Source organism: Nyctibius grandis (assembly GCF_013368605.1).
Source record: "Nyctibius grandis isolate bNycGra1 chromosome W unlocalized genomic scaffold, bNycGra1.pri SUPER_W_unloc_2, whole genome shotgun sequence".
Classification (NCBI taxonomy): Eukaryota; Metazoa; Chordata; class Aves; order Nyctibiiformes; family Nyctibiidae; genus Nyctibius; species Nyctibius grandis.
Window position 1 is genome coordinate 3,471,909 of NW_027167473.1, and position 27,839 is coordinate 3,499,747.

Consider the following 27,839-nt stretch of genomic DNA (forward strand, 5'->3'; position numbering starts at 1 on the left):
CGGCAGCAATATCTTACTAATAGAGACTCCCTGATCCCCATCCATGAGCTGATCCGTCAACTGGAGAACCAAGGAGTGATCAGCAAAACGTGCTCCCCCTTCAACAGTACCATATGGCCAGTGCAAAAGTCTAATGGGGAGTGGAGAATAACTGTGGACTATCGTGGCCTGAACGAAGTCACACCACTGCTGAGTGCTGCTGTACTGGACATGTTAGAACTCCATTATGAACTGGAGTCAAAGGCAGCCAAGTGGTACGCCACGATTGATATTGCTAATGCATTTTTCTTCATTCCTTTGGCAGTGGAGTGTAGGCAACAGTTTGCCTTCACCTGGAGGGGCATCCAGTACGCCTGGAATTGACTGCCCCAGGGGTGGAAACATAGCCCCACCATTTGCCATGGACTGGTCCAGACTGCCCTGGAGAAGGGTGGAGCTCTGGAACACCTGCAGTACATTGATGACATCATTGTATGGGGTAATACATCAGGAGAAGCTTTTGAAAAAGGGGAAAAAGTAATTCAAATCCTTCTAGAAGCTGTTTTTTCCATGAAATGCAGTAAGGTCAAGGGACCTGCAAGAGAGATCCAGTTTCTAGGGATCAAGTGGCAAGATGGCCATCACCAGACCCCAATGGACGTGATTAACAAAATAACAGCCATGTCTGTGCCAACTAACAAAAAGGAGACACAAGCAGTGGCCCTTGGACCAGTCCGGACAGGACCAGATGTAAAGAACATCATCTATACCACAGCCAGGGAGAAGAGCCCTACCTGGAGCCTCTGGCAAAATGCACCGGGGGAGACTTGAGGTCGACCCCTGGGGTTTTGGAGTCAGGGATACAAAGGATCTGAGGACTGTTATACTCTCCTGAAAAAGAGATACTGGCAGCCTATGAAGGAGTTTGAGCTGCCTCAGAAGTAATTGGCACTGAGGCACAGCTCCTTCTGGCGCCCTGATTGCCAGTGTTGAACTGCATGTTCAAAGGACAGATCCCCTCTACACATCATGCAACTGATGCTACATGGAGTAAGTGGGTTACATTGATTACTCAGGGGGCCCGAATAGGGAACCTCAATCAACCAGGAATTCTGGAAGTAATCATGGACTGGCCGGAAGGCAAAGATTTTGGAATGTCGCCAGAGGAGGAGGTCATGCGTGTTGAAGAGGCCTCACCGTATAATAAACTATCAGAGAATGAGAAGCATCATGCCTTGTTCACCGATGGATCTTGCCACATTGTAGGCAAGCAGCGAAGTTGGAAAGCTGCTGTGTGGAGTCCTATGCAATGAGCGGCAGAAGTGGCTGAGGGAGAAGGTGAGTCGAGTCAGTTTGCAGAAGTAAAAGCCATCCAGCTGGCTCTAGATATTGCTGACCGAGAAAAATGGCCAGTACCCTACCTGTACACTGACTCGTGGATGGTAGCAAATGCCCTGTGGGGATGGGTGAAGCACTGGAAGAAAAACAACTGGCAGCACAGAGGCAAACCCATCTGGGCAGCAGAATTATGGCAGGATATTGCTACCCGATTAGAGAAGCTGGTTGTGAAGGTAGGTCATGTAGATGCCCATGTACCCAAGAGCAGAGCCAATGAGGAACATCAAAACAACCAGCAGGTGGATCAAGCTGCTAAGATTAAAGTGTCCCAAGTAGACTTGGACTGGCAGTATAAAGGTGAATTATTTTTAGTTCGGTGGGCCCATAATACATCAGGCCATCGGGGCAGAGATGCTACATACAGATGGGCCTGTGACCGAGGGATGGATTTGACCATGGACACTATCGCACAGGTCATGAATGTGAAACATGCGCTGCAATTAAACAAGCCAAAAGACTAAAACCCCTGTGTTATGGAGGACGATGGCTGAAATATAAGTATGGGGAGGCCTGGCAAATTGATTACATCTCTCTTCTAGGAATCACAGAATCACAGAATCAACCAGGTTGGAAGATACCTCAGGGATCATCGAGTCCAACCGTTGCCCTGGCACCACCCTGTCAACTAGATCATGGCACTAAGTGCCATGTCCAGTCTTGTCTTAAACACATCCAGGGATGGTGACTCCACCACCTCCCTGGGCAGCCCATTCCAGTGTCTAATAACCCTTTATGTAAAGAAATTCTTCCTAATGTCCAACCTGAACCTCCCGTGGCAAAGCTTGAGGCTGTGTCCTCTTGTCCTATCGCTACTTGCCCGGGAGAAGAGGCCAATTCCCACTTCACTACAACCTCCCTTCAGGTAGCTGTAGACTGCAATAAGGTCACCTCTGAGCCTCCTCTTCTCCAGGCTAAACAACCCCAGCTCCCTCAGCCGTTCCTCACAGGTCAGACCCTCCAGACCCTTCACCAGCTTGGTCGCCCTCCTCTGGACTCGCTCCAACACCTCAATGTCTTTCTTGAAGTGCGGGGCCCAGAACTGGACACAGTACTCAAGGTGCGGCCTCACCAGTGCCGAGTACAGAGGGACGATCACTTCCCTAGACCGGCTGGCTACACTATTCCTAATAGAGGCCAGGATGCCATTGGCCTTCTTGGCCACCTGGGCACACTGCTGGCTCATGTTTAGCCAGCTGTCGATCAGCACCCCCAGGTCTCTTTCCGCCGGACCGCTTTCTAACCACTCTAAACCCGCCAAGGCAAGCGCTATGTGCTCACAATGGTGGAAGCAAGTACCGGCTGGTTGGAAACATACCCCATGCCTCACGCCACTGCCCGCAACACTATTATGGGCCTTGAAAAGCAGATTTTGTGGTGACATGGCACTCCAGAAAAAATCGAGTCAGACAATGGGACTCATTTCCGAAATAGCCTCATAGACACCTGGGCTAAAGAGCATGGTATTGAATGGATATATCACATCCCCTACCATGCACCAGCTGCCGGGAAAGTGGAATGATGTAATGGACTGTTGAAGATGACACTGAAAGCAATGGGTGATGGGACATTCAAAAACTGGGATGAACACTTATCCAAGGCCACCTGGTTAGTTAATACCAGGGGATCTGTCAACCGGGCTGGTCCTGCTCAATCCGAGCTGTTGTGCACTGTAGAGGGGGATAAAGTCCCTGTGGTTCACACAAGGAATATGTTGGGGAAAACAGTTTGGATTACTCCTGCCTCGAGCAAAGGTAAACCCACTTGTGGAATTGCTTTTGCTCAAGGACCTGGGTGCACGAGGTGGACGATGCAGGAGGATGGGCAAGTTAGATGTGTACCCCAAGGAGATTTGATTTTGGGCGAGAATAGCCCATAACATGAACTGTATGATGCTAATTGTCATTTATCACAGTAAGAATCATCCCAGACTGTGAATGTGGGCTACACCAGATACACCAGCTGCAAGGTCAAGATGCAATACATCATCCTGCTGTGCCCAACTTCACCAGTCCATGACACCATATGCTTCCTGTTTGCCGACTGAGTGAATCCCACACCAGTGTTTTTCCTGCCCTGAGAGACTATGATGAGGAATGGAACCCATGGATTTGGACTGAATTGATTCAATGGACTTCTTGGAGAGATGGCCCATGGACTGGAGAGAATATCTGTGTGTATAGGTGGATGTGTATGTATGTATGTTGAGGGATGGGTAAAATAGTAGTGACTTGATGTAAATGATATAGAATAAGGGCTGGAATCCTGTCCTGGTTTCATTGGGATTTGGTTTCAGTTTGTGGCCAGCCATGGTGATCAGGGCCATTAGCAGTTAAATCCAGGGCAGCTGACCCAGGCTGGCCCACAGGTGTATTCTATATCATTAACATCAAGTTCACTATAAAAGGGAGGGCTTGCTAGGGAGAGGTAGGGTTATTTTAGTTCTCTTGTTCCCTAGTTTCACTCTTTCTTGTTCCCAGTGATTGCAGTTTCTGGAGCAGCTTGCTGCAACTCTGTAGCAAAGTATACTTTTGTGTGTTTTGTGTTGTTATTGTTATTAGTTTCTTTATTTTATTAAATCTGTTAAATTTTAACCACAAATCTCTCTCTTTTTCCCAATTTCCTTCCTCGGCTGGGGAAGGGACATTGGGTGAGAGAAAAACTGTTATTGTTTAGCCCTGTGTGTGGGCTAAATGTAGACAACCCCCCATGTCTACCAAAAAACCTTGCCACGTAAACCCAATACACTCTTATGGAAAACTCTAATGCAATTGATTTAATAATTTTCAGTTGAGAAATATAACAGAAATCAAGTTGAAATGTTGTTGGAATTAAAATACATTCAAGTGTATTGTTTTCATTATTAAAAATTGGCCAAAGGAACACATTACTTTTTTGTTTCTGAGGTATTCAAAATTTGCTATTTGAGATGCCTCTGAATTCCTGAGGTCAATGTCTGTCTGTTCCTTTTTTTTTTTTCTGTGAAAATGTGTGAAGTAGGTCAAGCATGACTAGCCACTGACTGGTATCATAACAGTCCAATTCTCAGTGGCATGTTGTTAGCACTTTTCTAGAGGAGTGGATTCCTGTGTGTCTAATTAAATAGCCTGCTTGTTCTAAAAGTGGCAGTTCATCTCTTGTCAACTCTTTTGTCATATTTTTTTTGGATTTTTTAAAAATAGTTATCTGATTTTTCTGTTTTGTTTCTCAGTCCTGATTTGCTGTTGGGACTAACTCTTGTGGAAGTGCATGGCTCTTGCTATGTGTTTTTTAGTTCAGTGGAGTGTGCCTGTTCTAGAAATCCTAAGTAAAAACTTGACAAGATTTTGGGGAGATTTTTCAGCCTGTACCATATCTGGCAGATCAACTACAGGGCAACTCAGTGGTTTAGAATCTCAAGTGTATGAGAAAGGTGAGGTATACAAACTACTGTTTGATTTATAAAAAGGGGTTGGATCCAAGAGAAAGAGTGGAATTGATAATTTGACTAGTCATTTGAAAGATCTGGCAAGGAAGATAAAAATGGACAGTGACTTGTCATTTGGGAACTTAGGGAGGAGGAAGTCATCTGATATAAACTCCAAACCTTTTGTATTTTTACCAAGTCATGGATATTATGTGTGCTTCTGCTCCATATGTTGGCCCCATATGTTGGTTTCTGATCATAAGAAAGGTTTATATTCATCAGTCAATATGTATACCCTATGCACATGCAGACTACTGGAGATAACTGTGATTTATTTTATTTTATATTGAAATGTAATGGATGATCATAGCATCTGAAATACCCTCACATCAACATAAGAAATCAAACAAAATATTTAGGACCCCCGTTCATTTCTCCCAGCTTTCCTATCTGATTAGGGACAGAAAAGAAGTTCTCAGCCTAATTAAACATTCCATCTGGGAAAAGTGTGAAATTCAGAGGCCATTATTTTCTTCAACCTGTCTGTCTTCTCCTTAATTATTATAAATATAGTAGTTATAGTATTTTTTTTTGTAAGGCAAACAGAAATAAAACATTATGAAAAGTGATACAGTAGTGGAGACCATAACTATGTCTAACTCTGTGGATTCCCATAAATGTCAATATATTCATTAGATGACTGGTGTTCTTACTGAAGTGGCCAGCACTGTTCCAGTAATTCATTATTTTCTCTCTTGTTCTCCTTTGAATATGAGCTACCTTCTGCTGTTTGTGCATCTAGTCCAAATCAAACACTTCTAAAGCTTTTCTGAGTTTTTAAAGTTGACATATATAAAATATCAGCCATATTTTACATCTTTTTATGATCTTTTTGTGTATAGGTATAAAACTTTTCCCCAAAAATCTTAAAACAATTGCTTTTTTTTCTTCTGTCTTTCAATTACTTTTTCATTCTCTTGAGCAAAATTCAATATAACCTAGTAAAAGCTCTACTACAGTTGCGTAGTCTCTGAGGACTTTCAAGAGAATCTTTCATATTCTTCTGGGTGTAAAAGTTGGACCTGTGAGTTCTCTTTATATGGTCACTGATGCTTCATTTTCAAGTCTGCTTCTAGGCAGGTTTGTCTGCCCAATTCAACTCTCTGGCATGAGTACCTCTTCAAAGGATTGTAGCATTTGTATGAATGCACTGTTTTGAAATATAAGTTGAAAGCACTCTGGAGTGCTCATCCATTTATCATATAACACTTGATTACTACAGTGATGTGTATAGACCTTGTTTTAGGATTGTCAATGAGAAAGTAACAGTTGATATAAGGAAAAGCTATAACATCAAACACAGTTATCAGTAGTACCCAAGGCTTAATTAGCTGTGCTGAATTTAATTTTTCTAATATACGTTTGATGAATTAGTAATTTCTTCACAGTGATGAACTATTTCTTCGCTTGATGAAATCTTCTTTAGTATTTCACTTGGGTTAAAGCCTCCAACGGCAACATTTTTTAAGCAGATAAAGTTAAAAGGTGCTAAATATAAAAATAAAAGGAAGCAGATAGATAAAGTTAAAAATAGGTGCCTGTGTAGATAGAGACATGGACTTCTTTTGGACATGAGGTATCAAATGTCTTAAACTTTAAGATATCACCAAAAGCAGCCTCTTACTGTCAGTGAAGAGGGGTTTAGAAATACAAACAAATATAGACAATGAATTGGAAGATGTCCATGTTAATTTCAGTACCTCAGAGCTGAGGATTTTTTTTTCCTTATGTCCTGACCTCCTCAGAACAACTTAAGTATTTTGTGTCAATTACTTGAATCGTGAAGAAAGTAATATTTCTTTGCCATTGACTTTTAGGAAAGCAGTTTTTCAAAGTGAATTTGGGATTGTTAAGTGTTGTTCTATGTATATACTATAAAGGCATCTGAGATATTAATGTATATGTTCATCTGATAAAATGTTAATGGACAATAAGACTTAAACTAACAGGAATGGTTAATAAGATTACATAAAGACTGAACATTGTAGGATTTAGTTGACATGTATAATAAACACAGTTTTGAATTTATTATCCACAGGAAAGTTATACCCTTCTTAACCATTAATAACTACGGCAGATAATAAATTATCATTTTAGGTGGCAAACTGAGTGAACTGATGGAGAAGTCTAAAATCACAGTTCCCATAATTATCATGCTGTAATTCCCCCCATATTTATATTAATATGTACACTAATAATTATATGCATTACTAATTAGTAATGCAGATACTTTTAACATGGTTTGGTTGGAGTTGCTGTGGGAATGATAACTTTTTTCATTTATCATCAGTCAAAACATTTTAATCATAGAATGTCAGGGGTTGGAAGAGACCTCTGGAGATCATCGAGTCCAACCCCCCTGCCAGAGCAGGACCAATCTAGGGCAGGTTACACAGGAACGCATCCAGACAAGTCTTGAAAGTCTCCAGAGAAGGAGACTCCACAACCTCTCTGGGGAGCCTGTTCCAGTGCTCTGTAACCCTTACGGTAAAGAAGTTCTTCCTCATGTTGAGGTTGAACTTCCTGTGCTCTAGCTTGCATCCGTTGCCCCTTGTCCTATCGCAGTGCACAAGTGAAAAGAGGTCGCACCTTTCCTCTTGACACCCAGCCCTCATATATTTATACACATTAATCAGATCCCCTCTCAGTCTTCTCCTCTCCAGACTAAAAAGCCCCAGGTCTCTCAACCTTTCCTCATAAGGCAGGTGTTCCAGTCCCTTAATCATCCTCGTAGCCCTCCATTGGACTCTCTCCAGTAGATCTCTGTCCCTCTTGAACTGGGGAGCCCAGAACTGAACACAATACTCCAGGTGAGGTCTCACCAGGGTAGAGTAGAGGGGGAGGAGAACCTCCCTTGATCTGCTGGGCACACTCTTAATGCACCCCAGGATACCATTGGCCTTCTTGGCCACAAGGGCACATTGCTGTCCCATGGATAACTTGTTGTCCACCAGGACTCCAAGGTCCTCCTCCACGGAGCTGCTCTCTAGCAGATCGCCTCCTAACCTGTACTGGTGCATTTTATTACTCCTTCCCAGGTGCAGGACTCTGCACTTATTCTTGTTGAACCTAATGTCCTGGTTTGGCCTAAACCAGGCCGATTTTCCTTTCAGTGATTTTTACTTTCAGCTAAGTCTCCTCTAAGTAACTGCACTTTCTGAAACTAACTGCATGTTTTGCAGACAGTCTCTGCTTCCAGGACTGATAACGCTCGAAGTTTGTAGTTATCACTGAGGCACCGGTAGGGATGTTGTGCAGAAAGGCTCTTGCTGTACTTGTTCTTGAGAGAAACCAAGGTCACTGCTGAATTCCTCACTGCTTACGAGTGAAGAGCCGAAGGGGGGGTCGCAGCTGCAGGGGGGAGCGGACAGGGCAGGTGACCCAAAATTGACCAACGAGGGTATTCCATCCCATACACGTCATTCTCAGTATAAAGTGGGGGGATCACGAGGGTCTCGCTCTCTTTCTGCTATGGCCGGTGTCCAAGGAGGACTCCGTCTGTTTTCCTGCTGCCCCCGATCCCGATCCGTGCATCCCTGAATCCAGCTCTCGACCGTCGCTAGGCCCAGCCTGGGCCTTCCCGGAGCCTGCCCTGCAGTGCCGGTGGTGACGTGGCTGACTTCAGGGGAGCTCAATCTTGGTTTTGTATACATATTTGTATATATTTGATTATTTCTATTATTGTTATTATACTCTTTTTCATTATTATAGTTTATTAAAACTGTTTTAACTTTCCAACCCAGAAGTCTCTCTCCCTTTTCCCTTTCCCTTTCCCTTTCCCTCTGGGGGGAGGGGCGGGGGATAACAGAGAGCATCTGCCGCAGGTTTAATAGCCGGCCCAGCTTTAAACCGTGACAGATTTATTGGCGCCCAACGTGGGGCACGAGAGAAGCTCCGACAGGTTGCTCTGATAAGTCGAATCCCAGCTCCAGTGGGAGGAGATCCAGAGAGCTCAGCCAAGAGAGTATCAGATTTCTTCCTTTGAGATTTACGAGGGGTTGGAAATTAAAACAGACAGCTAAGATGGTAATGTTATTTGTGAGCCTTGTGTTACCTCTTCTCTTTATAAAGCTTGTTTTAGAGTTAAGTGTAATAATACCTTACTTGCCGTATGCGCTGTGTGTTAGTGTTTTCATGTGGTTTAACAGGGCGTGCTGGTCGAAATGTGTCGTTTCGGTATGGGTTGTGATACTGATTTATGTCGTGATAAACTGGGCAGTCATTATTCCGATCTCTTACCTCTATGATACAATGATGGGCAGCTTTAATCGCGAATCCGTAGCTGCGCACACCGGGCGTCTTTTAACTGATTTTGATAGTATCTCCTCCTTTTTTGCCAAGCTGATTCCTGCAAAATTCGAACAGGGCATGTTGTTATTTTCGTGTGTCCTGAATGTGTTACTGGTGTGCTATGTGATTAGATGTCGGTGCAGCAACAGCGGGAGGTATCATGCTGCCCCTGTAACCAGGAGAAAACACCGAAAGAAATCAGCTAGTAAAGTGAAGGATGATGACTCAGAGCCTTCTAAGGCAGAGCCAGCACAGGACCCAGGTGAGGGCCCTTCTCAGTCAGAGTCAGGGCCTGACACAGAGGGGGGTTTCCTTGATCGTCTTTTTAAAGAAGGCCCATTACACAAGAAGGACAAGAAAGGTCCTTCTAAAGCAGAACAATCACAGGAGGACTCGGACTCGGAAGTAGAGATAACCTACCACTCCTTATCCCTGACAGATTTATTGGCGCCCAACGTGGGGTTCGAACCCACGACCCTGGGATTAAGAGTCCCATGCTCTACCTCATTAGGTTCCTCTTTGCCCAGCTCTCCAGTCTGTCCAAATCATGCTGAATGGCCGCGCAGCCTTCAGGTGTATCAGCCAAACCTCCCAGCAAACTTGCTGAGAAGACACTCTGTCCCTTCATCAAGGTCGTTGATGAAGATATTGAACAGGACTGGACCCAGCACTGGTCCTTGGGGGACTCCACTAGTTACAGGTCTCCAGCTGGACTTGGCACCATTGATTACCACTCTTTGGGCTCTATTGTATAGCCAGTTCTTAATCCATCTCACTGTCTGTTCTTCTACCTCGCACTTCCTGAGTTTGCTCACGAGGATGTCATGGGAAACTGTGTCAAATGCCTTGCTAAGGTCAAGGTAGACTACATCCACTGGTCTCCCTGCATCTACCCGTTCAGTCATGACATCATAGAATGCTATCAGGTTAGTCAAGCATGATTTCCCCTTGGTAAATCCATGCTGACTACTCCTGATAACCTTCTTCTCTTCCATGTGCTTAGAGATGACCTCCAGAATGAGCTGCTCCATCATTTTTCCAGGGATGGAGGTGAGGCTGACTGGTCTGTAGTTTGCTGGATCTTCCTTCTTGCCTTTTTTGAAGACTGGAGTGACATTGGCTTTCCTCCAGTCCTTAGGCACCTCTCCTGTTTGCCACGATCTTGCGAAAATGATGGAGAGTGGTAGAGCAACAACATAATAAATGATGTCTTTCCATATCAAATTAGTCTTTTAAAAAAGAAGAAATGTATGACTGATCACAGATTCAAACAGATGGATGTGGTTTTTTTTTTGTCATTTAGCACTCCAGTTGTAAATATACCTGTAACTTCTGACTGCTTGTCCTTAGAAATGTAAGGAATGCAATTAATTCATCTCTATATGTGTAGAATATAATTTAAAATGTTAAATTTATTTTCATAATTTTTCCCAAAATGTCAAGGCTACAATTTAAAAGAAAAAACCCCACTATTCAGGATAATCCCTATTTAATTTGGGATATATGTTTAAATGCTACTCTGAATAAAGGTGAACTTAAGTTCATGCTCATTTTTTTCCAGAACCAAAGTCTAAGTTCCTGGCCCTAACTTTGAACTTAAAAGCTTGAAGGAACAGATTCTGCACATGAATAACTTGCCATTAAAGTAGTTGGCACTTCCTGCACATGCTGGGGCCTGTTTCACATCACAGAACATTTTGAAAGCCTGAGGACCCAAGCCTACTGGAAGCTTGAGATTTTTATAAATAAAATACATTGGAATGAGAGAGAACCCAGAAGTAGCTGGAAATTTTCAAAATGAGCAAGACAAATGATTCACTTTATGGAAAATCTGCCTTCAACTTAAGCCTATTTTATTTGCATTCTAGAAAAGGTTAAGAGGTGCTTTGTCTATGGCTAGGTGCCTGCATGGGAAAAAGTTTTCTGATAGTAAAGAGAGATTTCAGTAGCAGGTAAAGCTCAAAATGCAACTCATCAAAATTTAGACAAGGAATAATGTACAAAATGTTTAATAATGAAAATACTTACTATTGGAACAGGTTACACTAGAATATGTTGAATACATATCACTTTAAATATAGATAAAATGTCTTTCTGAAAGACCTGCTCTAGTTCAGTAATACTTCATGAGATTGATGAAATCATTAATGGTGAATTTTAGCGATAATGAGCACTTCTTGACCTACATTATTCAAAAAATAAGACAAGTTGATCATAATAATCATTAAGATATCTGGTTTTAAAATCTGTGGATCTGTGGCCATGGATATATTGTCTTCAGTGGCAATATTGGTGTCATATATTCACATATATTCCCCACTGCCTTGTTCCCTCAACTGTTTGTAGTGCTATGCTGATGACAAAGCGGGGAAGTGTATGTTTATATATATACACACACACACACACACACATATACACACATATACATTATATATATAACTTCTTAATTTATGATTTTAGAGGATTGGTTCTTTGAACAGACTACAAAAACTTGTCTCAGTGAAGTGAGAGGGTAGTGTAGTAGCTGGAACGAGCAGCAGGAAGCAGGAATTCAGTCCTGTAGTACTGCTGTAGACAAGGTATTGTCAAACAGTGGAGTAAGATTCAGAATTATGATTCAAATTATGTATCGTGTTATAATATGTTAAGATGGGAGAGTCTATGGTTGTAGTATATAGTAAGTTGATCTTAGTATGATGAAATCTTAACCTTTTAATTTTTAGCATATTGTAATATAATAGTATTTTCCACTGAAGCAAGAAAAAAATATGCATTTAAACATTATTTTTATAATATTGAAGTATATTTTCTTACATACTAATCAGATACTTGTATGCTTTTATAAAAAGGCTTATATTTCTAATATTAGACAGTTGTAAGAGAGACTTCCTTTTTCACTGAGAATTACTACAGTAAAAATACTATTTGATTAGCTTATAAAAAGAGGAAAACAAATTGTATTTATGCACTAATTGAAATATCTGAAATATTTTCCAGTTTTGTGCTGTATGTTGGGTGAACTCATTTTAGTAGTGTAATTTACCAGCATAAACTCTTTGGATAATACTGTAATAATTAAAGAAGGATAGGGAAGACATTTAAAAACTGTCTACAGGGAGAATAAGTGCTTTTAAATGTACAGATGGTTTTCCATTGCTTTTGTGTTTTTTCCATTTAATGTGGCTAATTATGTACCTTCTTTTACTGTACATCCCATTGTCTCTATCACTTTCAATGTTTTTGCTATTCTAGCTCTGCAGCTAAACTATAGTTAGATTGTAATTTTATTTTTAATGCTGTCATAGAATTAATCAAAAGATGTATTAATATGGAGGGGAAGAATTGGAATGGGTATGGTTGTCTACACATTTGTATTAGAAGTAATACTACTGTATAATTAGTGGTGTATAATACTACTTCTTTTAAAAGTATTATTCTGAACCCATCTGATTTTTTTTCTTTTTTTTAAGGATGGATCTTGCTGTCTTTATAAACTTCCAATTTTTGTTTACTTTGAGAGCTCTGGATATTCAAAGAATGCTCTGACAGGCTGTAGGGGTGATATCCTGTCCAATGAAACTAATGGCAGAAAACCTACTGAATGATTGAGATTTTACTCTATGGCTGCAGAGAGCAGAAATTTTGTTTCTAATTCATATTCAAAGTGTGCACAGGTCTTTCTCAAATACTTGGAGGAAGAAACATTGAGGCTTTTCTTAGTATTTTATTCTGTTGGTTTTTTTTTCTTTTATTGAAAACATTGATTGTTCAGTAATTTTTACTGTTTGCAATGTAGCTTACTGTAGCTTATTTCATGAGCAGGGAGGAAGGTAAATTGGACTTTGAAAGTGGGATCCTGCAGTATACATGCAAGCAAAATGCCTCCCTGACTTCACTGGGGAGGTTTGCCTTCATGGGGACTTCAGGATGAGGCCTTTAAGTAGAAAATATCCCTTAGCGGTGACTGAACTAGATACTTCTGTTGAACTTAAGGCAATTTATCAGAATTTTTCTGATCAGCCTTTTTTACTGTCTTGTCTTGAGTCATTTTTTAATGACATCTATTATCAGATTGAAATGGCGATTGAGACGCTGCAAAAGTCTGATGGTCTTTCTACTCACAGAAGCTCTCTTCTCAACAGCCATGTAAGTTGTCTCTTCTTTCATGAAAGCTAATCTCTTGCTTGTTCTGCATGCTTAGCCTGCCTCTAAATGTTTGTTTTAATTTATTGCTACTTTTTGCTTTTAATCTTTCCATTTTAGTTGCTTGTAATCTACATTTTCTGTCACTATATTTTGTCAGATTAAGCGTCATGACATATTGCAGAGTGCATTTCTTTTCTAGGTTCTGTATTGTGTTAACACAGCTTAACGTATTTGCCTGTTCTGCAGGTCCTAATGTAAATGTAAAAATAATCAAATAATTCTTAAGTAGTCTGGGGTTGACATTTTAAAATAATTTTCTACAATTTGCGTAACCAATACAATAATTTAAGAGCAGGTGAAGGGGGAAAGAAGCAGCACACACTTTGAATAAAAAATATTCTTCAGATTTCTTTTTAAATATTTCTATTATTCTGAATAAGTTTATTATAAGATAAGAATTCTGAAGATCCATTTGATGAGATAAAAAAAATAAAACAATCTGTTAGTCTCTAATGTTTTATTCTTCTGCCTCTTGCTTTGTTCTTTCTTTGCAAATCCTGTAGTTAGGAATTTTCCATAAGAGAAAGCTGAAGATGTTTGCATAAAAAGATGGTTGCAAATATAGTGGTAAAGCCATTAAATATAACTTTTAGGTAAAGGAGAATGGCTCAAAGTTTAATCTTCAGTTTGTTTTTAAACAGTGCTAGTCTTTCTTGAAATGTTATGGAAACAACATGTTTTTTTCATCAGTTGGTATAAATAGTTTTGTATTTTTTAATGCTGATAAATTTCTATAGATACTGCATCCTTTTTGCTTCTCAGCCTTACTAACCAACATAAACTTACATATTTCTTCAGGTTCTTGTATTCCTTTACCAGAGAAATGTAAATATTGATTGTGATATGAATGTATGAATATATTGGGTAGAAACTATACACTTATTTTGATTTGTTGACATCCCCCCCCAAAAAAAATGTGGCGATGTGGAGGTGAAAACCAAAATTATTTTGTCAAAGTTTATCATCATGGTAGAAAAAGACATCAGGAGCCTTTACAATTTCTTGGAAGAGAATTTACTTTTCTTAGAAAATGCTAAAATTGGGTGAGGAAAACTGAATTCTGTAAAATGTGAAGAAGGACTTTTAGATCATTCTGGATGTTTTTAAAATATTTTTTTTGATGTTAAGACAACCTAGAAATATGCTAAAATGATTTTAATATCATAATCAAATGAATGATAATTTTTCTTTGCAAAATGCCAAAAATCTGTCTTACAACTTAGATATACAAAGAATTGATAAGTCTGCCTTGAATCTGACAAGGAAGTCCAGAATCTTCACATTGAAAACAATAAGAATTAAAGGACATACTTTTCTACATCAGAAAACTGTATTCCCCTATTTCCTGTGTCATGCACTAGTTAAAAGATCATTGAACAGATCCTCCTGGAAGACATGTCGAAACATATGGAAGAGAGGGAGGTGATTAGAGACAGCCAACATGGCTTCACCGAGGGCAAATTGTGCCTGACTAATCTAGTGGCCTTCTATGATGGAGTGACTGCATCGGTGGACAAGGGAAGAGCTACAGATGTCACCTATCTGGACTTCTGTAAGGCCTTTGATATGGTCCCTCACACCATTCTGGCTGCTAAATTGGAGAGATATGGGTTTGACGGATCGACTGTTAGATGGATAAGGAACTGGCTGGATGGCCACATTCAAAGAGTTGCAGTCAACAGCTCAGTGTCCAAATGGAGATCAGTAACAAGTGGTGTCCTTCAAGGGTCCATACTTAGACCAATATTATTTAATATCTTCATCAATGACATAGATAATGGGATAGAGTTGGCCCGAGGAAGGCCACAAAAGTGATCAGAGGGCTGGAACACCTCTCCTGTGAAGAAAGACTGAGAGAGTTGAGGTTGTTCAGCCTGGAGAAGAGAAGGCTTTGGGGAGACCTTATTGCAGCCTTTCAATATTTAAAGGGGGCTTCTAAGAAAGATGGAGATGGAGAGGGCCTGTAGTGACAGGACAAGGGGCAATGGTTTAAAACTGGAAGAGGGTAGATTTAAATTGGACATAAGGAAGAAAGTTCTTTACAATGATAGTGGTGAGACACTGGAACAGGTTGCCCAGAAAAGCTGTGGATGACCCCTCCCTGGAAGTGTTCAAGGTCAGATTGGATGGGGCTTTGAGTGACCAGACCTAGTGAAAGCTGTCCCTGCCCATGGTAGAGAGTTGGACTAGATGATCTTTAAAGGTCCCTTCCAACACAAACCATTCTATGATTCTATGAAAATATCTTCCTAAGAATGAGATTTGCATCTGTTATGGGAGTCTTATCCTGATGTTTCTTAAGTGTTTTGAGGTATTTTAAAAACTACTGAAAGAAATATAGAGAAGGATCTATTGTTGATTCTGTGAAAAAGACCTCCATGCATCTTGCTGTAATAATTGTTCTTTCCTAGCCTCAGTCATTTTGGAAGAAATTAATGGAACCCAAATCAAACTTACTGGATGTTTTCCCTATTTTTAAAACATTTATTGGATTATGACTCAAATAAGTTTTTAGTCCTATCTTTTTCCTTAAGCTGGCATTTTGTTGCTTAAGTTAATACCTGTTCATTTTAATGATTTTTTCATTTTCCTCTATTTTATTTCCTTTCCTGATTTCTTTCTGTGTGCGATTGACTTAATTAATTTATAATCTAATGTTTTCTAAATATTACAGATTCACAGAATCACAGAATCAATCAGGTTGGAAGAGACCTCTGGGATCATCGAGTCCAACCATTGCCCTGACACCACCATGTCAGCTAGACCATGGCACTAAGTGCCATGTCCAGTCTTAAACACATCCAGAGATGGTGACTCCACCACCTCCCTGGGCAGCCCATTCCAATGTCTAATAACCCTTTCTGAGAAGAAATTCTTCCTGATGTCCATGAACCTCCCCTGGCGAAGCTCGAGGCTATGTCCTCTTGTCCTATCACTAGTTGCCTGGGAGAAGAGGCCGACTCCCACTTCACTACAACCTCCCTTCAGGTAGTTGTAGACTGCAATAAGGTCACCTCTGAGCCTCCTCTTCTCCAGGCTAAACAACCCCAGCTCCCTCAGCCGTTCCTCACAGGTCAGACCCTCCAGACCCTTCACCAGCTTGGTCGCCCTCCTCTGGACTCGCTCCAACACCTCAATGTCTTTCTTGAAGTGCGGGGCCCAGAACTGGACACAGGATTCAAGGTGCGGCCTCACCAGTGCCGAGTACAGAGGGACGATCACTTCCCTAGACCGGCTGGCTACACTATTCCTAATAGAGGCCAGGATGCCATTGGCCTTCTTGGCCACCTGGGCACACTGCTGGCTCATGTTTAGCTGGCTGTCGATCAGCACCCCCAGGTCTCTTTCCACCGGGCCGCTTTCTAACCACTCTTCCCCCAGCCTGTAGCGCTGCATGGGGTTGTTGTGGCCCAAGTGTAAGACCCGGCACTTGTTCTTCTTGAACCTCATGCCGTTGGTCTCGGCCTAACGAGACGTTTCATTGAAGTTGGAGTCAATTTACCTGTTCTGTGTAAGTCATTTCATGCCATTCCAATGTTGTTAATATTATAAATCAACAAGTCAGAAATCAAAGTCTGGACATTTCAATTTTAGAATTAGATTTCTGCAAATACAAAAATATATTTAAGGTTGTTTGCAATAACTTTATTGTGTCTGCAGATTATTTACCTTTTTACATGGTATTCAGCTATTGGCACTCTTTTTCCAGGCTGTAACCTACCAAGTAATCACTTCAAGTTTTTGTTATTGAAATATCTTCACCCTAGAGCAAAAATCCTTATTTTGTACTTATCTTGGGTTTTGCTTTCCCATTGGATTCTTCAAGTACATCAGCAGCAAAAGGAAGACTAGGGAAAATGTGGGCCTGCTGCTGAATGAGGAGGGTGCCCTGGTGACGGAGGATACAGAGAAGGAGGGGTTACTGAATGCCTTCTTTGCCTCAGTCTTTACTGCTAAGGCTGACGTTCAGGATTCCCAGACCCTGGAGGTATGAGAGAAAGTCTGGAGAAAGGAAGATTTTCCATTGGTTGAGGAGGATCAAGTTAGAGACCATTTAGGCAAACTGGACACCCACAAATCCATGGGCCCCAATGGGATGCACCCACGAGTGCTGAGGGAGCTGGCAGATGTTATTGCCCAGCCACTCTCCATCATCTTTGAAAGGTCATGGAGAACAGGAGAGGTGCCTGAGGACTGGAGGAAGGCCAATGTCACTCCAGTCTTCAAAGAGGGCAAGAAGGAGGACCCAGGCAACTACAGGCCGGTCAGCCTCACCTCCATCCCTGGAAAAGTGATGGAACAGCTCATTCTGGATGACATCTCTAAGCATGTGGAGGAAAAGGAGATGATCAGGAGTAGTCAACATGGATTCACCAAGGGGAAATCATACTTGACCAATCTGATGGCCTTCTATGAGTACATGACTGGCTGGGTAGACGAGGGAAGAGCAGTGGATGTTGTCTACCTTGACTTCAGCAAGGCTTTTGACACTGTCTCCCATCACATCCTCATAGGAAAGCTCAGGGAGTGTGGGTTAGATGAGTGGACAGTGAGGTTGATTGAGAGCTTGCTGAATGGCAGAGCTCAGAGGGTTGTGATCAGCGGTGCTGAGTCTAGTTGGAGGTCTGTAGCTAGTGGTGTTCCCCAGGGGTCAGTACTGGTCCAGTCTTGTTCAACTTAATCATCAGTGATCTGGATGAAGGGACTGAGTGTACCCTCAGCAAGTTTGCTGATGACACAAAGCTGGGAGGAGTGGCCGATACACCAGAAGGCTGTGCTGCCATTCAGCGAGACCTGGACAGGCTAGAGAGCTGGGCAGAGAGGAACCTCATGAAGTTCAACAAAGGCAAGTGTAGGGTCCTGCACCTAGGGAGGAATAACCCCATGCACCAGTACATGCTGGGGGTTGACGTGCTGGAAAGCAGCTCTGTGGAGAGAGACCTGGGAGTTCTGGTGGACAAGCTCACCATGAGCCAGCAATGTGCCCTTGTGGCCAGGAAGGCCAATGGTATCCTGGGGTGCATTAAGAAGAGTGTGGACAGCAGGTGGAGGGAGGTTATCCTCCCCCTCTACACTGCCCTAGTGAGGTCACACCTGGAGTACTGTGTCCAGTTCTGGGCTCCCCCAGTTCAAGAAAGATAAGGAACTAATGGAGAGAGTCCAGCGGAGGGCTACAAAGATGATCAGAGGACTGGAGCATCTCTCCTATGAGGGGAGGCTGAGGGAGCTGGGTCTGTCTATCCTGGAGAAGAGAAGACGGAGGGGGGATCTTCTCAATGCTTACAAATACCTTAGGGGTGGGTGTCAAGAGGATGGGGCCAGACTCTTCTCAGTAGTGCCCAGTGACAGGGCAAGGGGCAACAGGCACAAACTGAACCTAGGGGTGACAGGCCTGCGTCGGGGGCAAGGCCGCTAGCCCAGCTGAAGTGCATTTACACCAATGCACGTAGTATGGGCAACAAACAGGAAGAGCTAGAAGCCACTGTACAGCAGGAAGGTTATGATGTGGTTGCCATCACAGAATCGTGGTGGGATGACTCTCATGACTGGAGTGCTGCTATGGATGGCTATAGGCTCTTTAAGAGGGACAGGCGAAGCAGGAGAGGCGGTGGGGTAGCGCTGTATGTTAGGGAGTGCTTGGACTGTGTCGAAATTGAGGAAGATGATGAGGATGACAAGGTTGAATGTCTATGGGTAAAGATCAGGGGGAAGGTCGGCAGGGCGGACATTCCGGTGGGAGTCTGTTATAGACCACCCAACCAGGATGAGCAGGCGGATGAGGCGTTTTACAAGCGGCTGTCAGAAGCTGCCCGGTCGCCGGCCCTTGTACTCATGGGCGACTTCAACTTGCCGGATGTCTGCTGGAAATACAACATGGCAGAGAGGAAGCAATCTAGGAGGTTCCTCGAATGTGTGGAGGACAACTTCCTCATGCAAGTGGTGAATGAGCCCACTAGAGGAGGGGCCCTGCTTGACCTGTTGTTTGTGAACAGGGAGGGACTAGTGGGAGATGTGAGGGTCGGTGGCCGTCTTGGGAGTAGCGACCATGAAATGTTAGAGTTTTCGATAGTGGGGGAAGTAAGGAGGGGCAAGAGCAGAACTTCTGCCTTAGATTTCCGCCGGGCAGACTTTAGCCTGTTTAAGAGGTTGGTGGACAGAGTCCCTTGGGAGTCGTTCCTGAAGGACAAAGGAGTCCAGGAAGGCTGGACATGCTTCAAAAGGGAATTGCTAAATATTCAGGAGCAGGCTGTCCCGGTGTGTAGGAAGACAAGCTGTCGGGGAAAAAGACCAGCCTGGTTAAACAGAGAACTTAGGCTAGAACTTAAGGAAAAAAAGAGAGCCTATTTGCTCTGGAAGGAGGGTCGGGTAACTTGGGAGGTCTATAGGGACGTGGCCAGGTCGTGTAGGGAGAAGATTAGAAGGGCCAAAGCTCAATCAGAGCTTGATGTGGCTGCTATAGTCAAAGATAACAAAAAAAGCTTCTACAAATACATCAACAGCAAAAGGAGGGTCAAGGAGAGCCTCCACCACTTGCTGAATGAGGAGGGTAGTGTAGTGTCAGGGGATGAGGAAAAGGCAGAGGTGCTCAATGCCTTCTTTGCCTTGGTCTTTAATGTCAAGACCGGTTGTCCTCAGGAGACTCGGCCCCTAGAGCCTGAAGTTAGGGATGGGGGCTGTGTGAACCCCCCGTAATCCAGGAGAAGATGGTTAGTGACCTGCTGTGCCAGTTGGACACCCACAAGGCTATGGGCCCGGATGGGATTCACCCCAGAGTAATGAAGGAACTGGCAGATGAACTTGCCAAACCACTCTCGATTATCTACTGGCAGTCCTGGTTAACTGGAGAAGTTCCAGCTGACTGGAAATTAGCAAATGTAACGCCCATCTACAAGAAGGGCCGGAAGGACGATCCAGGGAACTATAGGCCTGTCAGCCTGACCTCGGTGCCAGGCAAGGTGATGGCACAGATCATCCTGAGTGCCATTACACGGCACATGCAGGACAATCGGGGCATCGGGGCCAGCCAACATGGATTCATGAAAGGCGGGTCCTGCTTGACCAACCTGGTCTCCTTCTATGACCAAGTGACCCGCTTAGTAGATGAGGGCAGGGCTGTGGATGGAGTCTATCTAGACTTCAGTAAGGCATTCGACACTGTCTCCCACAGCACCCTCCTAGACAAACTGGCTGCCCGGGGCTTGGGTGGGTGGACTCTTCGATGGGTTAAAAACTGGCTGGATGGCTGAGCCCAGAGAGTGGTGGTGAATGGGGCAAAGTCCAACTGGCGGCCGGTCACTAGCGGTGTTCCCCAGGGCTCAGTTCTGGGGCCGGTGCTGTTCAATATCTTTAGAGATGATCTAGACGTAGGGATTGAGTGCACCCTCAGCAAATTTGCAGATGACACCAAGCTGGGTGGGAGTGTCTATCTGCTGGAGGGTAGGAAGGCCCTACAGAGGGATCTGGACAGGTTAGATAGATGGGCTGAGACCAATGGCATGAGGTTCAACAGGAACAAGTGCCGGGTCTTACACTTGGGCCACAACAACCCCATGCAGCGCTACAGGCTGGGGGAAGAGTGGTTAGAAAGCGGCCCGGTGGAAAGAGACCTGGGGGTGCTGATCGACAGCCGGCTAAACATGAGCCAGCAGTGTGCCCAGGTGGCCAAGAAGGCCAATGGCATCCTGGCCTCTATTAGGAATAGTGTAGCCAGCCGGTCTAGGGAAGTGATCGTCCCTCTGTACTCGGCACTGGTGAGGCCGCACCTTGAATCCTGTGTCCAGTTCTGGGCCCCGCACTTCAAGAAAGATGTTGAGGTGTTGGAGCAAGTCCAGAGGAGGGCGACCAAGCTGGTGAAGGGTCTGGAGGGTCTGACCTGTGAGGAACGGCTGAGGGAGCTGGGGTTGTTTAGCCTGGAGAAGAGGAGGCTCAGAGGTGACCTTATTGCAGTCTACAACTACCTGAAGGGAGGTTGTAGTGAAGTGGGAGTCGGCCTCTTCTCCCAGGCAACTAGTGATAGGACAAGAGGACATAGCCTTGAGCTTCGCCAGGGGAGGTTCAGGTTGGACATTAGGAAGCATTTCTTCTCAGAAAGGGTCATTAGACATTGGAAGGGGCTGCCCAGGGAGGTGGTGGAGTCACCATCTCTGGATGTATTTAAGACAAGACTGGACATGGCACTTAGTGCCATGGCCTAGTTGACATGGTGGTGTCAGGGCAATGGTTGGACTCGATGATCCCAGAGGTCTCTTCCAACCTGATTGATTCTGTGATTCTGTGATTCTGTGAAACATGGGAAGTTCCATCTGAAAATGAGGAAAAACTTTACTTTGAGGGTGACAGAGCACTGGAACAGGCTGCCCAGGGAGTTTGTAGAGTCTCCTTCTCCGGAGATATTCAAAACCCACCTGGACATGACCCTGTGCAACATGCTCTAGGGGAACCTGTTTTGTCAGGGGATTGGACTAGATGATCTCCAGAGGTCCCTTCCAACCTTAATGATTCTGTGATTGTTGGCTAATGCCAAGCTGTGGTTGAAGGAATATCTGTCAAATACGGATCATTAGTAAAATGCACTTAAATCAGTCCTAATAAATTCTAATTCATCTGGAAAAAAAGTCTAATGCTGTATTTAGAAGTTAATTGGGAAATAATTTTGTTTGACAATCATTTTTTTCTTTGTGAGCTAAAATAGAAATAGCTCATATTCCATAATCTAATTAGTATAGATTAAATGGAAAGGTTGAAAGATATAATTAAGATATACTTATGCGATTAATGAAATGGTTTTGTTAATACACTCAAGTAAAGGTAAAAGTTTGCAATAATATTTTTCCTAGGCTTTATTTCAGAATTGTAAATGCTCAAGATAAAATACATTTGTGAATGTTAGGACTTTTTTAATAATGCATTTATATCTACAGGTTGATATAAGGATGATGAACTGTGCTTTTTTATTATGTTTATTTAAAGTGCAACATTATCTGCATCCATCTTGGAACCAGTTAGATCTTTCTTCTCCTGCATCTTTACATAGAGCTCTTGTTTAGAAACCTAAGCATGATAGTTCTGGTGATGATTTCTGTAAGACAGTAAACATGAAGATGGTCTTTGAAAGGTCTGGAGTAAATGTTTTCCTAATTTTTTTTTTTTTTGCATTTTTCATGTATTGTGCTTTGTAAATTGCTCACAACTGACTTAAATAGAACTGTATGTCCAATATATTCATTATAATCTAAATTTTACTAGTAGTTCTACAATAAAGAAGGGTCAGAGTGGAAACATATTTCATGAGTAATGGGCATTAAAATATTGATATTCACATTCTTTAAATGACAAGTTATATCGAACATTAGTAGAACAGAATTTGTTCAGTGATCTATTAGTAAATAACCCTGCAGAGTAGTGTATTAAATATCACATAAACTTTATATATCTTTTACTGTACTTTAAACACATATCTTGGTCATATTAATTGCTTTGGTGGACTAAATTGAAATGGATTATACAACTGTGTGAGGCTTCAGCATATTGAAATAAAATTTTGTTCCAAATGCCAAAATCAAATCCATGTCTCGGGGATTTATTGGATGCTCAAACTAAGCCCAGAGTTTTGGTAAGAATTGTGAACCTGGAAAATTTGGATGTTCGTGCTGATTCATTTTGGTATAATTACTTTCTTAAGTAATTAAGTAGTAAATGCAAGCAGAAAACAAAATTTGGGAATTTTTCAGGCTGAAATTAAAGGGAAATTCCAAGGATATGAAACCATGGGGGGAGGGGGGGGTGTAAGCTAGGTAAAATGTTAGCATCCCCAAAAAACTGAAACCACAGAATTTACATATAACCACTATAAAAATATTTCCATTTTATTCTGTGTTCTCCTATACTGTTAAATGTCATTAAAGTGACCATTTTCCTTGGGTTTTGTGTGTATGTTAGTTGCTACTTGTTCTATACAATGGTACAATGATGTATTAGAAACTGCCTACATGCTTCCAAAATTGCTCACCAAAATTCTACATCAAATTACACGGGGAAAAAAAAAAGAATACTAATTCTGTTCCTCTTTCAAGTCAAAGGCAAACAGGCTACAACAGAAAGGGATCAGGCCCATAATATTTTATAGATATACCAGTTATTTTTCATGTCATCTAGATTGCTTGTTACCTCATATTTGATAGTTTGTTCTTTGTATTTGGAAGAAAATAAACCCTATTAATTTAAATGAAGTACTGGGGTTTTTTCATTTGTATTTTTTTAATTTCAGGTGAAGAGAAATAGTATAACATTCCAGAATTAAAAATGTATTATCTTACTCCTTTTATTTTTTTCCTGCAGTTAATATAAATTACATTGATTATTTTATTTCCTTGGAGTTCCAACAATTTGTCTCCAAAGCACAAATAACTTCGTAAAATGTTAATGTATGGTACTGAATCTGAAATATTTTTAGAAGTGGAGCTATCTGAGGTCACAAGTGCAATGAGTTTTGTTATTTCCTTGTAATTCTAAAAGATACTAAGGCATCATGGCATATCTAGCATTGAAAGAGGTATAAAGAGATTATATTTGATTGAAGAACAAAGTCACTGTATTAAACAGGCCTTAAGAGTGGTCTAAAAAATATGAGTTCTGTGTTGTACAATTAAGATTTTTTTTTAGTAGAGTAATACTGAATTTACATATGTTCACTCTTTCATATTTAATATAGCTCCAATGGCTTTTAGACAACTATGAAACCGCAGAAGGAGTGAGTCTTCCCAGAAGTACCCTTTACAACCATTACTTACGTCATTGTCAGGAGCACAAGTTAGATCCAGTCAATGCTGCCTCCTTTGGAAAACTCATACGGTCAATCTTCATGGGATTACGGACCAGAAGACTGGGAACCAGGTTTGCGTTAATGAAATCTTAAAGTATAATAGAAAATATCAATAATAATTGTGAACATGAAGCTTGTATGTTAAAAAAAAGCAAGCAAGCAAAGAAATAAAAATATTTAAAACCTTACTGTTAAGGGAGTTGCCAAATCCAGTGGACTTCAGGACCCAGGGGACTCCTGGTCTGCTATAGGCAGATTCTGTGTACTCTTAAGACCCAGATATCTTCCATCTCAGTCCAATTGATGCAGCTACTGCTGTTCCCATTTGCAGGTTCAGCTATTAGTGAGACTGAACATGTGTTCCAAAGATGCAGATAAACACACACATATGACACTAACACAGCTAACCACACAAGCTAACATAGAGCAATGCCTTTACCAACATCCACATAGATGCCAATAGCACTCACACAAACATGAATGCAGATAGCCCAGTTCTGTTCTTCCTCTCCAGCTGATCAGGACTGAAGTTGACTAGTGAAACATACACAAGCGCTTACTCACTCACAAGCATGCCCCATTTATGGAATTGTTTTATTCACCATGACTGCATAAGTAATTTATTTGGTTTTTACTTTCCTTATTCTATTTACAGAATCACAGAATCACAGAGTGTTAGGGATTGGAAGGGACCTCGAAAGATCATCTAGTCCAATCCCCCTGCCGGAGCAGGATTCCCTAGATCATATCACACAGGAACGCGTCCAGGCGGGTTTTGAATGTCTCCAGAGAAGGAGACTCCACAACCTCTCTGGGCAGCCTGTTCCAGTGTTCAGTCACCCTTACAGTAAAGAAGTTTTTCCTCATATTTATGTGGAACCTCCTGTGTTCCAGCTTGCACCCATTGCCCCTTGTCCTATCAAGGGATGTCACTGAGAAGAGCCTGGCTCCATCCTCATGGCACTTGCCCTTTACATATTTATAAACATTAATGAGGTCCCCCCTCAGTCTCCTCTTCTCCAAGCTAAAGAGACCCAGCTCCCTCAGCCTCTCCTCATAAGGGAGATGTTCCACTCCCTTAATCATCTTTGTGGCTCTGCGCTGGACTCTCTCTAGCAGTTCCCTGTCCTTCTTGAACTGAGGGGCCCAGAACTGGACACAATATTCCAGATGCGGCCTCACCAGGGCAGAGTAGAGGGGGAGGAGAACCTCTCTTGACCTACTAACCACACCCAGGATGCCATTGGCCTTCCTGGCCACAAGGGCACATTGTTGGCTCATGGTCATCCTGTTGTCCACTAGGACCCCCAGGTGCCTTTCCCCTACGCTGGTCTCCAACAGGTCTGCCCCCAACTTGTACTGGTACATGGGGTTGTTCTTGCCCAGATGCAGGACTCTACACTTGCCCTTGTTATATTTCATTCAATTTCTCCCCGCCCAACTCTCCAGCCTCTCCAGGTCTCTCTGAATGGCAGCACAGCCTTCCGGTGCGTCAGCCACTCCTCCCAGTTTGGTGTCATCAGCGAACTTGCTGACAGTGCACTCTAATCCCTCATCCAAGTCATTAATGAATATATTGAATAGAACTGGTCCCAGTACCGACCCTTGCGGGACTCCGCTAGACACAGGCCTCCAACTGGACTCAGTCCCATTGACCACCACTCTCTGGCTTCTTTCCTTCAACCAGTTCACAATCCACCTCACTACCCGATCATCCAGACCACACTTCCCCAGTTTAGCTGCGAGGATGCTGTGGGAGACCGTGTCAAACGCTTTACTGAAATCAAGATAGACCACATCCACAGCTTTACCATCATCTATCCACCGGGTTATGTCCTCATAAAAGGCTATCAAGTTGGTTAAGCATGACTTCATTTAAATGAAGTCCAACAGTAAAGTGCTGGAAAATATAGTTTAAGTGCACTGATTTCCAGAAGCTGGTGGAGTTATACCAGTTTTATAGTAGAGTGAGAGGAAAGTCAAGCCTAACTTTTATGTACTGCTTTCCAGTCAAGGCAAATTGTGAAGTGAGTATGATGTATATGCATAAAACTAATGTTATTTTTGTTCTTTCTTAAAGGGGGAACTCCAAATACCATTATTATGGGATTCGTGTCAAACCAGATTCTCCCCTTAATCGACTACAAGAGGACATGCAATATATGGCTATGAGACAGCAACCCATGCAGCAGAAACAGAGGTACAGTGTTAAATGAAATTACTTTTTCATATTTCTAGTTTTGGAGACTTACCTGTCCTCATTTATGTGAAAGTTGAACCTCTAATGGAAATTGTTTAACTTCACTTGTGAAAAATAAAGTTTTGTCAGATCTCTAGTTGATATCACTAGAGTCTGATATCAGTATGTCACGGTTTAAAGCTGGGCTGGCTATTAAACCTGTGGCAGATGCTCTCTGTTATCCCCCGCCCTCCCCCCAAAGGGAAAGGGAAAGGGAAAAGGGAGAGAGACTTACGGGTTGGAAAGTTAAAACAGTTTTAATAAACTATAATAATGAAAAAGAGTATAATAACAATAATAGAAATAATCAAATATATACAAATATATATACAAAACCAAGATTGAGCTCCCCTGAAGTCAGCCACATCACCACCGGCACTGCAGGGCAGGCTCCAGGAAGGCCCAGGCTGGGCCTAGCGACGGTCGAGAGCTGGATTCAGGAATGCACGGATCGGGATCGGGGGCAGCAGGAAAACAGACGGAGTCCTCTTCGGACACTGGCCATAGCAGAAAGAGAGCGAGACCCTCGTGATCCCCCCGCTTTATACTGAGAATGACGTGTATGGGATGGAATACCCTCGTTGGTCAATTTTGGGTCACCTGCCCTGTCCGCTCCCCCCTGCAGCTGCGACCCCCCTTCGACTCTTCACTCGTAAGCAGTGAGGAATTCAGCAGTGACCTTGGTTTCTCTAAGAACAAGTACAGCAAGAGCCTTTCTGCACAACATCCCTACCGGTGCCTCAGTGATAACTACAAACTTCGAGCGTTATCAGTCCTGGAAGCAGACACTGTCTGCAAAACATGCAGTTAGTTTCAGAAAGTGCAGCTACTTAGAGGAGACTTAGCTGAAAGTAAAAATCACTGAAAGGAAAATTGGCCTGGTTTAGGCCAAACCAGGACACAGTAGACATGAGAGAGTACATACCTAAAAACTCATAAATTTTAAAAAAGTGATAATAAAAGTAAAATATGATGCAATTCTGAACAGACACTTCTTGGCAGTCTTGGGTTATTTTCCCACAAGCTGGAAAAAAAAACCTAATAGGAGCTTTGAATTTCAAATTCTGTTGTTCATTTTCATTACTTTAAGCAGCACATATATGATAGAAGTGCTTGTGATTAGGTTCAGCTTTGTGTTGATTTCCTCCTCCTGGCAAGAACTGATGTATCAAAACCCTAGACTTGAGGAGAGAAGACTTGGGCCTCTTCTGGGCTCTGCTTGGAATAATGCCATGGGAGACAGTCCTACAGGGCAAAGGGGTCCAAGAGAGCTGATTGATTGATTTTTCAAGGATCATCTCCTCAAAGCTAAAGAATGGTCCATCCCGACATGCAGGAAGCCAAGCAAAGGTGGCAGGAGGCCTGCATGGATGAACAAGGAGCTCCTGACAAAGCTCAAACATAAAAAGAAAGTATACAAGAGGTGGAAGCAGGGTCAGGGA

General features: G+C 42.5%; 1 protein-coding gene across 1 annotated transcript in view; it reads left to right on the forward strand.

Moving 5' to 3' along the window:
* The window catches only part of LOC137677168 (transcription factor RFX3-like), a 202,016-nt gene that overhangs the window by 126,172 nt on the left and 48,005 nt on the right, over positions 1-27,839 (forward strand). Inside the window, exons 5-7 of the mRNA XM_068424419.1 lie at positions 13,202-13,276; positions 24,048-24,229; positions 26,239-26,358. Coding sequence (XP_068280520.1) covers positions 13,202-13,276; positions 24,048-24,229; positions 26,239-26,358 — 377 coding nt within the window. The remainder of the gene's footprint in view (positions 1-13,201; positions 13,277-24,047; positions 24,230-26,238; positions 26,359-27,839) is intronic.